The 14,815-nt window shown below is 45.3% G+C and overlaps 1 protein-coding gene across 1 annotated transcript in view; it reads left to right on the forward strand.

The window, feature by feature from the left end:
- The window catches only part of LOC142302376 (dynein axonemal heavy chain 3-like), a 2,626,214-nt gene that overhangs the window by 2,284,796 nt on the left and 326,603 nt on the right, over positions 1–14,815 (forward strand). The window contains exon 63 of the mRNA XM_075343433.1: positions 1,567–1,697. Coding sequence (XP_075199548.1) covers positions 1,567–1,697 — 131 coding nt within the window. The remainder of the gene's footprint in view (positions 1–1,566; positions 1,698–14,815) is intronic.

Below are 14,815 nucleotides of genomic sequence, written 5' to 3' on the forward strand. Positions count from 1 at the left end.
TCGGCCCACAGGGCTCCATTCTACTTTTCTTGATGGAACCTGTGATCTGCCCAGATGGGGGTGTGACACTTCTGTTTTCAAGGGAGGGTCTGACTCCCCGCAGCTGTTCACCATCGTAGATGTGGCAGGGCAACACATCACATAGAGAGCCTCATTACAACACAACATGAAATGATTTGGTTTTAAACCTCTTCAACAGACATGGCCATTCCTATCCTGTTTTGCTGACACTGTTCCCAAGGGTCTTTCCTCTTCCCTAGACCGATGACTGGGAATTAGCCTTCCAGTTGCTGAGCCTAAGGATTTACTTAACCTCGTTCTCATCTCCATGGCTACCCATGACCAAATGCTGCCTTGGATGGCTTAAGTAGGCCCGACCTGAGGAGAGCCATAGACTTTGGACACTTGGAGGATACCTCCTTGTTCCTCGATAAGCCCAAGTTACCAAGCACCATCCGCACACCAGGAACCCCATTTCAGAACTAACTTCTCTCAGGCTTGTCTAACCAGCCATCCCTCTGGCCCTCTGTCACTCCTCCCATCCTGGTTCCCCATTCCCTCTGCAACTGGGAAGTACCTACTACATTGTACATACTAAAACCTTCACTTACTCTAATCTTTATCCACCTAACATCCTTATACTTTACATTACAGTTAATACATTAATCACACATAATGGATTGTACTTTACATTACTATAAAATACACATTAGAGTAAAACACAATCTTCAATAAAATACTTTAAACTCTCAGTTGCTAGATGGCGCCAACTGCACCAGTGTTCTGGCTTAGCAACACTTAGTAATTTTATAAAACACGACTATTATGATGCCCACACTATAAAATACATCAGACATTATATGTATAAACACCTTAGGAGTAGGGTAATCTGGCCACCTCCTAGAGAAACATACACCAGAAGACTTGCCGCATAAATTGCAGCAAAAGGTGAGCCTACAAATTATTAACTCAGGGCGCAAAATACAAATGTACGTCACAATTGTCAGATTTATATTTTATTATATTTAGAAAACCATTTATCTTTTCCTTTTCACTTCACAAATACTTGCTAGTTAGAGGTGGTATATTACATAAAATCTCAATAAAACATAATTAAGTTTGTAGGTGTATCGTGAAAAGTTTACAAGATATGAATACTTTTTCAAGGCACTGTAAACGTTACAGAAAAGCAGGCTAGGTACTGTAAACACTATAGTGATTCTATAATGTGCAATATAAACTAATTATAAGGCAATATTATACCCATGATATCCTGAATGACATTTAAGATTCTGTCAGATGCACCTTAGCAACAGACTACAAATTGCAGCGCTGCTCATACCTGCTCACTGATAAAAGTCAGAATTGTTAAGTGTGTTGCCAAGATGCATTTGACAGAATCGTAAATGTTATAAAGCACATTCTTCAATATGCTGAATATCTAGTTGTTGAATATATTAAACTTTATAACATAGTGGCTTGTTATACTATAGATATTTAATACTGAATAGCTAATAAATATGTTTCTCTAAAATTACTTGTCCAATTTCTCTTTCACATTCATAGGTGACACTGATCAATTTCATGATTACTCCATTGGGTTTAGAGGATCAGCTTTTAACCATTCTTGCTGCAGAAGAAAAACCAGATCTCGAAGAAAGGAAAAATCTTCTGTATCTTGAAGGAGCAAGAACTAGGTATTTTTTAAAAAACAATAAGGAGATTGTGTTTAGACTTGGGAGTTTATGGCATAAAGATATCCAAAGCAGGCCCATGAGGGCCTTGGAGAGAGCGAGAAAACCTCTGGTTGGCCTCCTCCCTATTGCTATTAGGTGGCATGAAGACTAGGTGCTGAGGACGTCACCAAAGATAATGGAAAGTGCTTATAGAGGAAACATACATTTTGCCCTTTTATGCTCAGTGACAAAACCCAGCATCACTTTCTTGTCTACACACACCTCTGTGACCAACTTTTATTGGTGCAGACTAAAAGTCTATATTTTTCAAAACTTTCCTGTACTATAAAAACACTAAAAAAAAGGCAGATTCACTGTAGAAGAGAAGAGTCCAATGGCAGTCAACACCGTTATAGAGAACAGCTTCCTGTCAGTGGGATGACACCCTGGCCATGGAGGACTATATAACTTTATTGTGTGAAATTGTGATTCCAAAAGGAAGGAGGCAGATGGATGAACAGTAATGGTAGTACCAGCAATAATGGTGCAGCCTAGAGTAAAACTATGCCTTAAAGTCAAACGTCCTGTAAAGAACGTGTTCAAGTGTTGTGCCTACAGTATCGATGTATTGAATTCTTTATTAAAAAAGAATACCAAGTCTGTGTCAATGGCTCCCCAGGGAAGAATCCTGGTGTACCCAATAGCTTAATCACAGATATGGCTTGCACACACGAAGACCACACACCAAGCGAGGAACAGTGGGACCAACCCCTTTCCCTTTCCTCTGCTGAGGTGGCTGGAGTGCAAACCATGGAAGGACTGCTGAGCCACTCGCCAGCGACTAACACCTGCCATGTAACATATCCAGCCCTGCATCACAGATTTGACTATAAGTGCAACCATAAACAAAGATAAGGCTACGTTGACACTAAACTTCAGAGCTCAGTTTTTCTTTTATAGAAATTAAAAATCTTTATTGATGGATGTGTAAGAGGGTGGAGGTGGCTATATGCTTCGGTCCTGAAGATACCTATCGCAATGTATAGTAGTGATGTGAACTCTGTGTATGAATGTAATGTTTTCCTTCATAGGGTATAAGTGTGGCCATCTAGTGGCAGGTTTATGGTAATGCTCACTAGTGTACAGAATAGATTCTGCTATGACAGGAGGACTATAGTCAGGGAACATTTCAGCTCTGTGGGTCGCTAAAAGGAGGAGGAGGAGCCAGTGCAAGATTTAGGCTGACTCCATCTTGATTTAGTCAGTAGTACAGAGGAGAAGTGGTTAGAGAGTAGAAAGCTGTACTAGTGGGTAGTATAGCAAGTAGAGTAGGATCAGTGTGTAAGGCAGATAGATACCTTGGGCCGAAGTGAGTGTTTCTGGCACCTTTCAATCAACCCTCAGATCAACAGTGGGAACAGACCACCCAAGAAGGACTCCTGTTGGAGATGTGAAGTGGTCACCCCATCTCGCAGTTGTGAGCTCCAGGCCCAAACTATACCATGGTTCCTCTGTCAGTACACTGATTCCAGCGGTACAAGTCCTCAATTAGAGACCTGGCATAGACCTGGGTGAACAGGTCAGCGAGTCCGACGTTATACGATGTTATAGAGAATGGGTCACTGTGGTTGGGATGAGACCCTGGCTAAGGAGGACTGTATGACTTTATCATGTGAAATTGTAGTGCCAAAGAGTAAGTAGGAGGATGGAAGAACTGTAATTGTAGTACCAGGAATAACTGTGCTTTGAAGTAAAAATTACTGTAAAGAACATGTTCAAGTGTTGTGCCTGCAGTATTGATGTGTTGAAAGTGCTGTACGTAACTTTTAGTAAAAGACCGTTAAAATAGAATTCCAAGTCTATGTTAATGGCTACCCAGAGAAAGGATCCTGTTCTGCCGGATAGTCTAATCACAGATATGACTTGCACACAAAAAGACGACACACAAAGCCAGGATCACCACGACCAGTCCCTTTCCCCTTGCTCTGTGAAGGTGACTAGGACGCGGACCACCAAAGAACTGCTGAACCCCTGGCCCGTGACTACTGCTCCACACCATCCCCAAAGATAGACAATATTGGCTATTGGTCTTTGTGAAGCAGTCCATTATTCTAGTGGAAAAAATATTGTGTTTTGCTGATCTTTTTCTTCTAGTGAAGCCTAATAGAGACTTCAATGTCAATATCAACTAAATCTAAGAATAAAGCATAATATTATTGTTTTATGCTAAATATTAGACTTCTCTTTCTTTTATATGGATTGGTTTGTATAGATGTATACAAGCGTATTATCAAAAAGGATGGCACAGAATTTGTTATGACATGATGTGCTACCTCCTCCATAGAACCTGTAATACTCTGTAACATGAAAATACAAAAATCATGTATTGCATGCACATAATCATTGATATTCATGAAAGACATGGCAATCCCAAGCAGTAAATAACGTGTGAGACTACACAATTCGAACGAGGAGAAGCCCATTTTAATTACTTGCTTTAAAACATTTTATGCTCTTTGCATATATTAAAAGTAATATTTTATAGTAAAATCTAAGGTTAGAACCAAAGCAAGAACTGAAACATTAGCTGACATATGGCAAAGAGCATATGGTATAGTTCTAAAAGTTATGTATAAATATTTCTACATTTAAAAGAATTTTTTCACATTTTTAGAAAAGTAGTGAGACACGCAGAAGAAAAGGTCTGGCAGTGGTTCACATAAATTACAGTTTGATGAAAACCGTTTAATGTAAATCAAGTTTCATATGAATATATTTTTATTTTAGTATAGTTGAGATAAAGAGGAGAAATAGATTAAAGTTAAATCCTTACAAACTTTTAACTTTAATAAATGTGTAATCCTAAGAGGCAAAACTGGAATCATAGTACTCTCTTCTAATACAGCTGCCATGACACTAATGAATACGTATACCTATACTAATTATAGTTAAAAATAGTTAGAAATCAGTTTTTTGGGTACATGTGATATTTGTTACTTTGACACTAGATCCCAGACCTTTTACAAGAAATGCTTTTTCACAAGTTATTTTTTTTTCCTGATATGTCCTCCTTTAATCCTAGTTCCAGTTCAAACTGACTAATGTAAGTCATATGATCAAACCTGGACTTTGTTACACACCCCTGTCCACTGCCAGCCACCACAAGACCTTATCTCCATTGGGACTTATACCTACTGCCTTACCTGGCACAAAAAGTGCACTTAAAGGGATTTGCACATACAGCTCTGGCAAAAATTAAGAGGCCACTGCAACATTTTTTTTTTTTATTTTATTTTTCTCTTTATAGGTATATTTTTGAGTGAAATGTAAATTGTTCTTTTATTCTGTAAACTACTGACAACTAGTGATGGGCAAACCCATGGGATCGGGAGACTCACCTGAACTTTTTGTAAAGTCCAAGTTCAGGACCGGAGATAACACAAACTCCGAGCTTGGTCTTTACAGTTATGGGATGGGGCGGGGGGCTGTAAACTAAAAAAAATAGTTAATAATAAATATTGTCATTATACTTACCAGTCCTGCAACGCGTCCTGCAGACTCACTGTCTCCCAGCCGCTTCTGCTTCCGGGTCTGATCTTTAACTTTCGGCGATATTCATTTAGAGACTCTACAGAGCGAGAAGCAGGCTGACACTGACAGTGACAGTCAAAGTTCAATGGACTCCATGGCTAAGCCTGACGTCACGGCGATCACAGCCGAAAAAAGTTGAAGACTGCCGAGTGATTTGCAGTGCAGTGAATACCGCCGGAAGTTAATTATCAGACCCAGAAGCAGAAGCGGCTAGGAGATAGCGGTTCTGCAAGACATGTCACTGGACCGGTAAGTATAATCATAATGTTTTTTTAATAATGTGCTTTTCTTACAGCCCCTGAACCTAAACTGTAACACGGGTTTCCCAAGAAAACCCGTGTTCGGGATCTTGTGCATGAATACTATGTGTTTGGTACGGGTCCAGAACTTTATAGTGCAGGGTCGCCCATTCTTACTGACAACATGTCTCCGAATTTCGAAGCAAAGAATTTTGTATTTATTTTCTGAAAATGAGAAATGGTCAAAATAACAAAAAAATGCATTGCTTTCAGACCTCAAATAATGCAAAGAAAACAAGTTCATAATAACTTAGAAACAACAATGCTAATGTTTTAACTCAGGAAGAGTTCAGAAATCAATATTTTGTGGAATAACCATTATTTTTAATCACAGCTTTCATGCGTCTTGGCATGTTTTCCACCAGTCTTTCACACTGCTTTTGGGTGACCTTATGCCACTCCTGGTGCAAAAATGTAAGCAGCTCTTTGTTTGATGGTTTGTGACTATCCATCTTTCTCTTGATTACATTCCAGAGCTTTTCAATGGGGTTTAGGTTTGGAGATTGGACTAGCCATGACAGGGTTTTGGTGTGGTGGTCCTTGATGCACACATTGATTGACCTAGCTGTGTGGCATGGCGCATTGTCCTGCTAGAAAAAACAGTTCTCAGAGTTGGGAAACATTGCCTGAGAAGAAGGAAGCAACTGTTTTTCCAGGATAACCTTGTTTGTGGCTTGATTCATACTTCCTTCACAAAGTTTAATCTGCCCAATTCCAGCCTTGCTGAAGCATCCCCAGATCATCACCGATCCTCCACCAAAGTTCACAGTGGGTGCAAAACACTGTGGCTTGTATGCCTCTCCAGGTCTCCGTCTAACCATTAGATGACCAGGTGTTGCTAAAATCTGAAAATTAGACTCATCAGAGACGATTACTTTACTCAAGTCCTATATGGTCTAATCCTTCTGGTCTTTGATAAACTTCAGCCTTGCTCTCCTATGCTTCTCATTGATAAAAGTCTTTTTTTCTAGCTTTACATGACTTGAGCCCAGCCTCTAGGAGCCTGTTACGACCTGTTATTGCTGTGTACTTCACCCCAGCTGCCATTTGCCATTCCTTTTGTAGGTCACTTGATGTCATCCTGTGGTTGCTGAGTGAAATTCGAATAAGATGACGGTAATCCCGGTCAGTGGAAAGTCGCTTTCTTCCTCTGCTGGTCTGTACTCTGGTTGGAATTCAACTGACACTGGAATGGAATGGCTGTCAGACATGTAGAGAAGCTGATTTTTATAAAAATGTGCAGTGGTCTCTTAATTTTGGCCAGAGCTGTATATCCCTTTAATCTGCATACAGTATTGTGTGATTCCAGTTGAGTAATTCAACATAAACACTATCAGAACCTAGTGCTCTCAAAGGGATCCTCCTAATCGGAATTGCATTATACAACTATTTAGTGACTCCAGCACAAAGTGTACAATTTAACACCGACAGTGCCCATAAAGGGATGTTCCTACTCTGTACCATGCTATACATCATTGGTGGCTCTGCATAAAGTATTCAATTGCAAGTAAACACTAGTGATGAGCGAGTACTAAAAAGCTCGGGTGCTCGAGGCTCGGGCCGAGCATCCCAAGATACTCGTGTACTCGGCCCGAGCACCGAGCCCAATGTTATCCTATGGGAGACCCGAGTATTTTTGTGAAATGACCCCCGGCAGCATGTAGAAACCCTAAAAATGTCACAAAAGTCTCAGAAGAGTGCTCAAATGACATGGCAACAGCATGGGGAATACCCCTTGAAGCATTTATCACTCAAAAGTCACAGCTGTGAACAATTTTGTCCGCGTTTTACGCCATTTTTACGGACTCACCAGAAAACCTTCCAAAATGACACCAAAATTAATTTTCATGGCGGAAATGTTAAGGGCACATACCCAATAGTGAGATAGAGCTAATGTATTTTACTTTTTGAGATTAATACATGAAAGATTTTACGTAAAACATTGTGTGGCACTCCGATGTCCCTGAGAAGAGACGTACATAAAGGCCTCTGAGTCTAATGTGCCCATTTTGAGGAAGTGAGTCTTTGTAGTATTTTCCTTTGCCAGGGCAGTCCAAAATTGTGAGGTTCACCAATGCCCCTGCATACAGACGTGCATGAGGGCCTGTAAACCTGAAGTGCCCATTGTAAGGAAGTGGGTCTATTGTAGTATAGCCCTTAGGCAGGGCAGCCAAAAATTGGGAGGCTCCACATTGTCCCTGGATAGAGACGTGCATGAGGGCCTCAAAACATTAAGTGTCCATTGTCAGGAAGTGGGTGTATTATAGTATAGCCCTTAGGCAGGGCAGCCAAAAATTGGGAGGCTCCACGTTGTCCCTGGATAGAGACGTGCATGAGGGCCTCAAAACATTAAGTGTCCATTGTCAGGAAGTGGGTGTATTATAGTATAGCCCTTAGGCAGGGCAGCCAAAAATTGGGAGGCTCCACATTGTCCCTGGATAGAGACGTGCATGAGGGCCTCAAAACATTGTTCCCATTGCAAAGGAGCGGGTCTCCTGTCGTTGTAATGTCCATTCTGCAAAGAATGGGCGAAAAAATTTACCACTGGGGGTATACCTGAAACAAAGGCCTAACTATTGTAACGGTCATCATGGTGGCGCATGAGGAGAAGGAGGAGTAGTCTAGCGATTATCCAAAGTCCAGAAGTGTGTACCCATGGGTTAGTGGAGGTACATGGCAAATTCCCGTTACAAACTTTAAATTCCGCTCTCATTTGCTGGTGGTGTGGTGAAGTCTGGCCCAATCCAACCCTTGTTCATCTTGATCAGAGTCAGCCTGTCAGCATTTTCAGTTGACAGGCGGGTGCGTTTATCTGTAATGATTCCACCTGCGGCACTAAAAACACGCTCTGACAAAACGCTAGCGGCAGGGCAGGCCAGGACTTCCAAGGCGTAGAGAGACAATTCATGCCACGTGTCCACCTTGGATACCCAATAATTGTAAGGCACAGAGGAATGTCGGAGTACAGTTGTTCGATCTGCAAAGTATTCCTTGAGCATCTGGGAAAACTTGGGATTTCTTGTGGCACTACCCCGCACCTCAGGGGCTGTGGTACGTGAGGGGCTGAGAAAACTGTCCCACATCTTAAAGACTGTTCCCCTACCTCTGGCGGATTGGACTTGTGCCTCTCTCGGCTGTACGCCTTGGTTGTCCACTGATTCCTGACCTATGCCACTAGCGTTTTGTGAGGGGAATGCTTTGCCTACTTCCGTGACTATGGCCTTCCGGAACTGCTGCATTTTGGTTGACCTCTCCGCCTCGGGAATAAGAGACATAAAGTTCTCCTTGTAGCGTGGGTCTAACAGTGTTACCAACCAGTAATGATTGTCGGCCAAGATGTTCTTAACGCGAGGGTCACGAGACAGGCAGCTTACCATAAAGTCAGCCATGTGCGCCAGACTCTTAAAGGGAACCTGTCAGCAGAAATTTCGACTAAAACCTAACAGATTCCCCCTCTGCAGCTCCTGGGCTGCATTCTAGAAAGGTCCCTGTTATTATAGTGCCCCCTTTCTGACCCCAAAAAAGAGTTTATATCGAGGTACCTTTTTGGCTTCTGATTCTCTAAATGTGTCACGGGGGCGGGCTGCCTGATGGCCGTTATTCTGCCCCCTGTTCCTGTATGCCGCCCCCATCGCCGATTTCTATACTTCTGGACGCCGCCCACTGCTCCAGCCATCCCCGCGCATGCCCAGTGCTCATCTCTCGTGGATGAGCACTGTGCCCAGTGTCACCGGTGGTGACGTGCGCGCAGGGTTTAGATTATGGGCGGTGCTGTGATGTTAATTACCAAGCAACCGCCCATAATCGCGGGACCGCGCATTCCCCCTCGGCCTGCTTCTTTCTGCGCAAGCGCGCTGCAGCTGAACTCACGTCACCTCCTTCCCATCTTGCCCTGAGGCAGAAAATAGATGGGAGGAGCGCGGAGCAGTGACTACACCGATCAGGAGGAGTTCAGCTGCAGCACGCTTGCGCAGAAAGAAGCAGGCCGAGGGGGAATGCGCGGTCCCGCGATTATGGGCGGTTGCTTGGTAATTAACATCACAGCACCGCCCATAATCTAAACCCTGCGCGCACGTCACCACCGGTGACACTGGGCACAGTGCTCATCCACGAGAGATGAGCACTGGGCATGCGCGGGGATGGCTGGAGCAGTGGGCGGCGTCCAGAAGTATAGAAATCGGCGATGGGGGCGGCATACAGGAACAGGGGGCAGAATAACGGCCATCAGGCAGCCCGCCCCCGTGACACATTTAGAGAATCAGAAGCCAAAAAGGTACCTCGATATAAACTCTTTTTTTGGGTCAGAAAGGGGGCACTATAATAACAGGGACCTTTCTAGAATGCAGCCCAGGAGCTGCAGAGGGGGAATCTGTTAGGTTTAAGGCGAAATTTCTGCTGACAGGTTCCCTTTAACAGCCAGGACTTCAGTAGCCTGACCAACACGATGACTGAACATGCTGTCCTCCTCCTCCTCCTCGTCCTCCTCCTCCTCATCTACCCTGTCCTCTGGCCAGCCACGCTGAACCGAGGATATGACTGGTGTGCATGTCATATCCTCAATTTGGCCGGAGAGTTGCTCCATGTCTTCATCCTCCTCCTCGTCATAGTCCTCCACTGCACGTTGTGATGAGATGAGGCTGGGCTGTGTGTTATCACCCACACCCACTACTGTTTCTTGCTGCAACTCATCGCGCTCCGCCTGCAATGCATCATGTTTGTTTTTGAGCAGAGACCGTTTTAGAAGGCAGAGTAGCGGTATGGTGACGCTAATAATGGCGTCATCACCACTCACCATCTTGGTGGAGTCCTCAAAGTTTTGGAGGATGGTACATAGGTCGGACATCCATCTCCACTCCTCAGGTGTTATGTGTGGAGTTTGACCCATTTCCCGACGGCTTAGGTGATGCAGGTACTCAACAACTGCCCTCTTCTGCTCACATATCCTGACCAACATGTGCAGAGTTGAATTCCAACGCGTGGGGACATCACACACCAGTCTGTGAGCCGGAAGATGCAAACGGCGCTGAAAGCCGGCAAGGCCGGCTGAAGCAGTAGGTGACTTTCGAAAATGTGCAGACAGGCGGCGAACTTTTACCAGCAGATCAGACAGCTCTGGGTATGACTTTAGAAACCGCTGAACCACGAGGTTGAGTACATGGGCCACGCATGGAACATGTGTCAGCTGGCCTCGCCTCAAAGCCGCCACCAGGTTCTGGCCATTGTCACACACGACCTTTCCTGGCTTTAGGTTCAGAGGTGTGAGCCAGTGATCTGCCTGCTGTTTCAGAGCTGTCCACACCTCTTCTGCATTGTGGGGTTTGTCACCTATGCAGATTAACTTCAGCACAGCCTGTTGCCGCTTCGCCGAGGTAGTGCTGCAGTGCTTCCAGCTTGGGACTGGTGTGGAGGGTAAAGTGGATGAGGATGCGCAGGAGGAGGAGGAGGCTGAAGAGCATGACATTCCGGAGCTGTAGAGTGTGGGTGAAACCCTGACTGAGGTAGGGCCTGCAAACCTTGGTGTGGGAAGGACGTGTTCCGTCCCTCGCTCAGACTGGGTCAAAGATTCCACAATATTAACCCAGTGTGCCGTCAACGAGATGTAGCGGCCTTGCCCACAAGCACTTGTCCACGTGTCTGTGGTTAGGTGGACTTTGGGTGAAACAGCGTTGTTCAGGGCACGTGTGATGTTTTGTGACACGTGGTTATGCAACGCGGGGACGGCACACCGGGAGAAATAGTGGCGGCTGGGGACCGAGTAACGTGGGACAGCTGCCGCCATCAGGTCGCGGAATGCTTCTGTCTCCACCAGCCTAAAAGGCAACATTTCCAGCGCAAGCAGTCGCGAAATGTTAGCATTTAGAACTGTGGCATGTGGGGCGTTGGCAGTGTATTTGCGCCTGCGTTCAAAGGTTTGCTGAATGGATAACTGAACGCTGCGCTGGGACAAGGACGTGCTTGATGATGGTGTTATTTCTGCGTAGGCAACTTCAGGTGCAGGACCGGAGGAGGCTTGTTCGCAGGCAGCATGGACAGGGGATTGGCTCGCATGCACAACCAGCAAAGACGTAGCAGTGACATCAGCAAGCACTGCTCCTCGACTCTGTTGTACTTCCCACAAAGTCGGGTGCTTGGCTGACATGTGCCTGATCATGCTGGTGGTGGTCAGGCTGCTAGTTTTGGTACCCCTGCTGATGCTGGCACGGCAGGTGTTGCATATGGCCTTTTTAGAATCATCCGGAGCCAACTTAAAAAACTGCCAGACTCGGGAAGACCTAACATTTGTACAGGCACCTTGTGTCTTGTTGTTGTTCCGGGGAACGGTTGCCTGACTTCTGCCTGGAGCCACCACCCTGCTTCTTACTGCCTGTTGGGATGCTACGCCTCCCTCCCCCTGTGCACTGCTGTCCTCGCTCTGCATATCCTCCTGCCAGGTTGGGTCAGTTACTGGATCATCCACCACGTCGTCTTCCTCTTCCGCACCCTGCTCCTCCTCCTGACTTCCTGACAATTGTGTCTCATCATCGTCCACCCCTTGTTGAGACACGTTGCCAACTTCGTGAGAACGTGGCTGCTCAAATATTTGGGCATCTGTACATACGATCTCCTCATGACCCACTTCAACATGAGCTGGCGAGAGGCCAGAATGTGCGAATGGAAACGTGAACAGCTCTTCCGAGTGTCCAAGTGTGGGATCAGTAATGTCCGAGGACGTGTACTCAGCCTTGTGGTAGGAAGGAGGATCAGGTTCTGAAATGTGCGGTGCAGTATCACGGCTACTGACACTTGACCGTGTGGAAGACAGAGTGTTTGTGGTGGTGCCAATCTGACTGGAAGCATTATCCGCTATCCAACTAACAACCTATTGACACTGGTCTTGGTTCAAGAGTGGTGTACTGCTGCGGTCCCCAAGAATTTGGGACAAGACGTGCGAGCGACGAGATGTGGCCCTTTGTTGTGGCGAAATTAGAGCTTGCCCACGACCTCGGCCTCTGCCTGCACCACCATCACTTCCACTTCCTTGTTCCTTGCCAACGCCCTTGCGCATTTTGCAATGCTGTGCTGACGTGTATTCACTAGACTTGTGCGTTATATCCAAGTTTGTGCAAATCGTGCACCTGTACGCTGCCACCGACAGGCACACACGTGCGGTTTTTAAATGCAAGCACGGACGCACTAAGAACCTAACAGGTTTTTAGGAGAAGAAATTACTGAGAAGTCTGACATTATCAGCCGCTGCTGACTGACGTGTATTATACACTACACTTGTGCGTTATATAATAGATAGTTTGTGAAAAACGCACACAAGTGCACCTGTACGCTGCCACCGACAGGCACACACGTGCGGTTTTTAAATGCAAGCACGGACGCACTAAGAACCTAACAGGTTTTTAGGAGAAAAAATTACTGAGAAGTCTGACACTATCAGCCGCTGCTGACTGACGTGTATTATACACTACACTTGTGCGTTATATAATAGATAGTTTGTGAAAAACGCACACAAGTGCACCTGTACGCTGCCACCGACAGGCACACACGTGCGGTTTTTAAATGCAAGCACGGACGCACTAAGAACCTAACAGGTTTTTAGGAGAAAAAATTACTGAGAAGTCTGACACTATCAGCCGCTGCTGACTGACGTGTATTATACACTACACTTGTGCGTTATATAATAGATAGTTTGTGAAAAACGCACACAAGTGCACCTGTACGCTGCCACCGACAGGCAAACACGTGCGGTTTTTAAATGCAAGCACGGACGCACTAAGAACCTAACAGGTTTTTAGGAGAAAAAATTACTGAGAAGTCTGACACTATCAGCCGCTGCTGACTGACGTGTATTATACACTACACTTATGCGTTATATAATAGATAGTTTGTGAAAAACGCACACAAGTGCGCCTGTACGCTGCCACCGACAGGCACACACGTGCGGTTTTTAAATGCAAGCACGGACGCACTAAGAACCTAACAGGTTTTTAGGAGAAAAAATTACTGAGAAGTCTGACACTATCAGCCGCTGCTGACTGACGTGTATTATACACTACACTTGTGCGTTATATAATAGATAGTTTGTGAAAAACGCACACAAGTGCACCTGTACGCTGCCACCGACAGGCACACACGTGCGGTTTTTAAATGCAAGCACGGACGCACTAAGAACCTAACAGGTTTTTAGGAGAAAAAATTACTGAGAAGTCTGACACTATCAGCCGCTGCTGACTGACGTGTATTATACACTACACTTGTGCGTTATATAATAGATAGTTTGTGAAAAACGCACACAAGTGCACCTGTACGCTGCCACCGACAGGCACACACGTGCGGTTTTTAAATGCAAGCACGGACGCACTAAGAACCTAACAGGTTTTTAGGAGAAAAAATTACTGAGAAGTCTGACACTATCTGGACTGTTTTAGACTGTGTACACCAGCCCCAGATATGATGAAGGCTGGTATACGGTCACCACTAGGAATGGCTATATACCCTGCCTGCCTGCCTGTATACTGCTACAATAATCCTGACAAGGACTCTTCTGGTCACTAGCCTGTATTCCGACCTGGCTATACCCTGCCTGTATACAGCAACAATAGTCCTGAGAAGGACTCTGCTACTGTACTCCGACCTGGCTATACCCTGCCTGCCTGTATACAACTAGAATAGTCCTAAGAAGGACTTCTGATCACACTGTTTGCAGCCCTGCTACGGAAATAGCTATAAAGGGCCGCAAACCTTTCCCTGAAGCAGCGACACTCTCCCTGCACTGACTGTCTGGATGGCTGTGAGCAGAGCACAGCGCGCCCGCCGGTATAAAGGCTCGGTCACGCTGTGCGGGCCGGCCAATCACTGCAATTCCACAACTAACAGGGCTGTGGCATTGCAGTGGTCTACCAGCCAATCCCTGCATGAGGGCTGGCTCTCAAAAGAGCGCCAACATGCTGGGATGAAGACCACGAGTACAGCACGAGTATCGCGAGATTACTCGGGCCCCGCCGAGTAGCCCGAGTACAGTGATACTCGTGCGAGTACCGAGTAGTAACAAGCATACTCGCTCATCACTAGTAAACACTTGTCCAGTTCTTACTACTGATAGATCTCTGGCGAGGACATACTATACTGTGGAGTTTCATTAAAATAGGCAGAGCCATCCCACATAGGATTGGCTTGATTGTGTTCACACTTACATCAAACAAACATTATACGGACATACGCATTTTTTCACAGTTGAGGTTACTATAGATTTCTTTTTGC

Source organism: Anomaloglossus baeobatrachus, chromosome 4 (assembly GCF_048569485.1).
Source record: "Anomaloglossus baeobatrachus isolate aAnoBae1 chromosome 4, aAnoBae1.hap1, whole genome shotgun sequence".
NCBI classification, from domain to species: Eukaryota; Metazoa; Chordata; class Amphibia; order Anura; family Aromobatidae; genus Anomaloglossus; species Anomaloglossus baeobatrachus.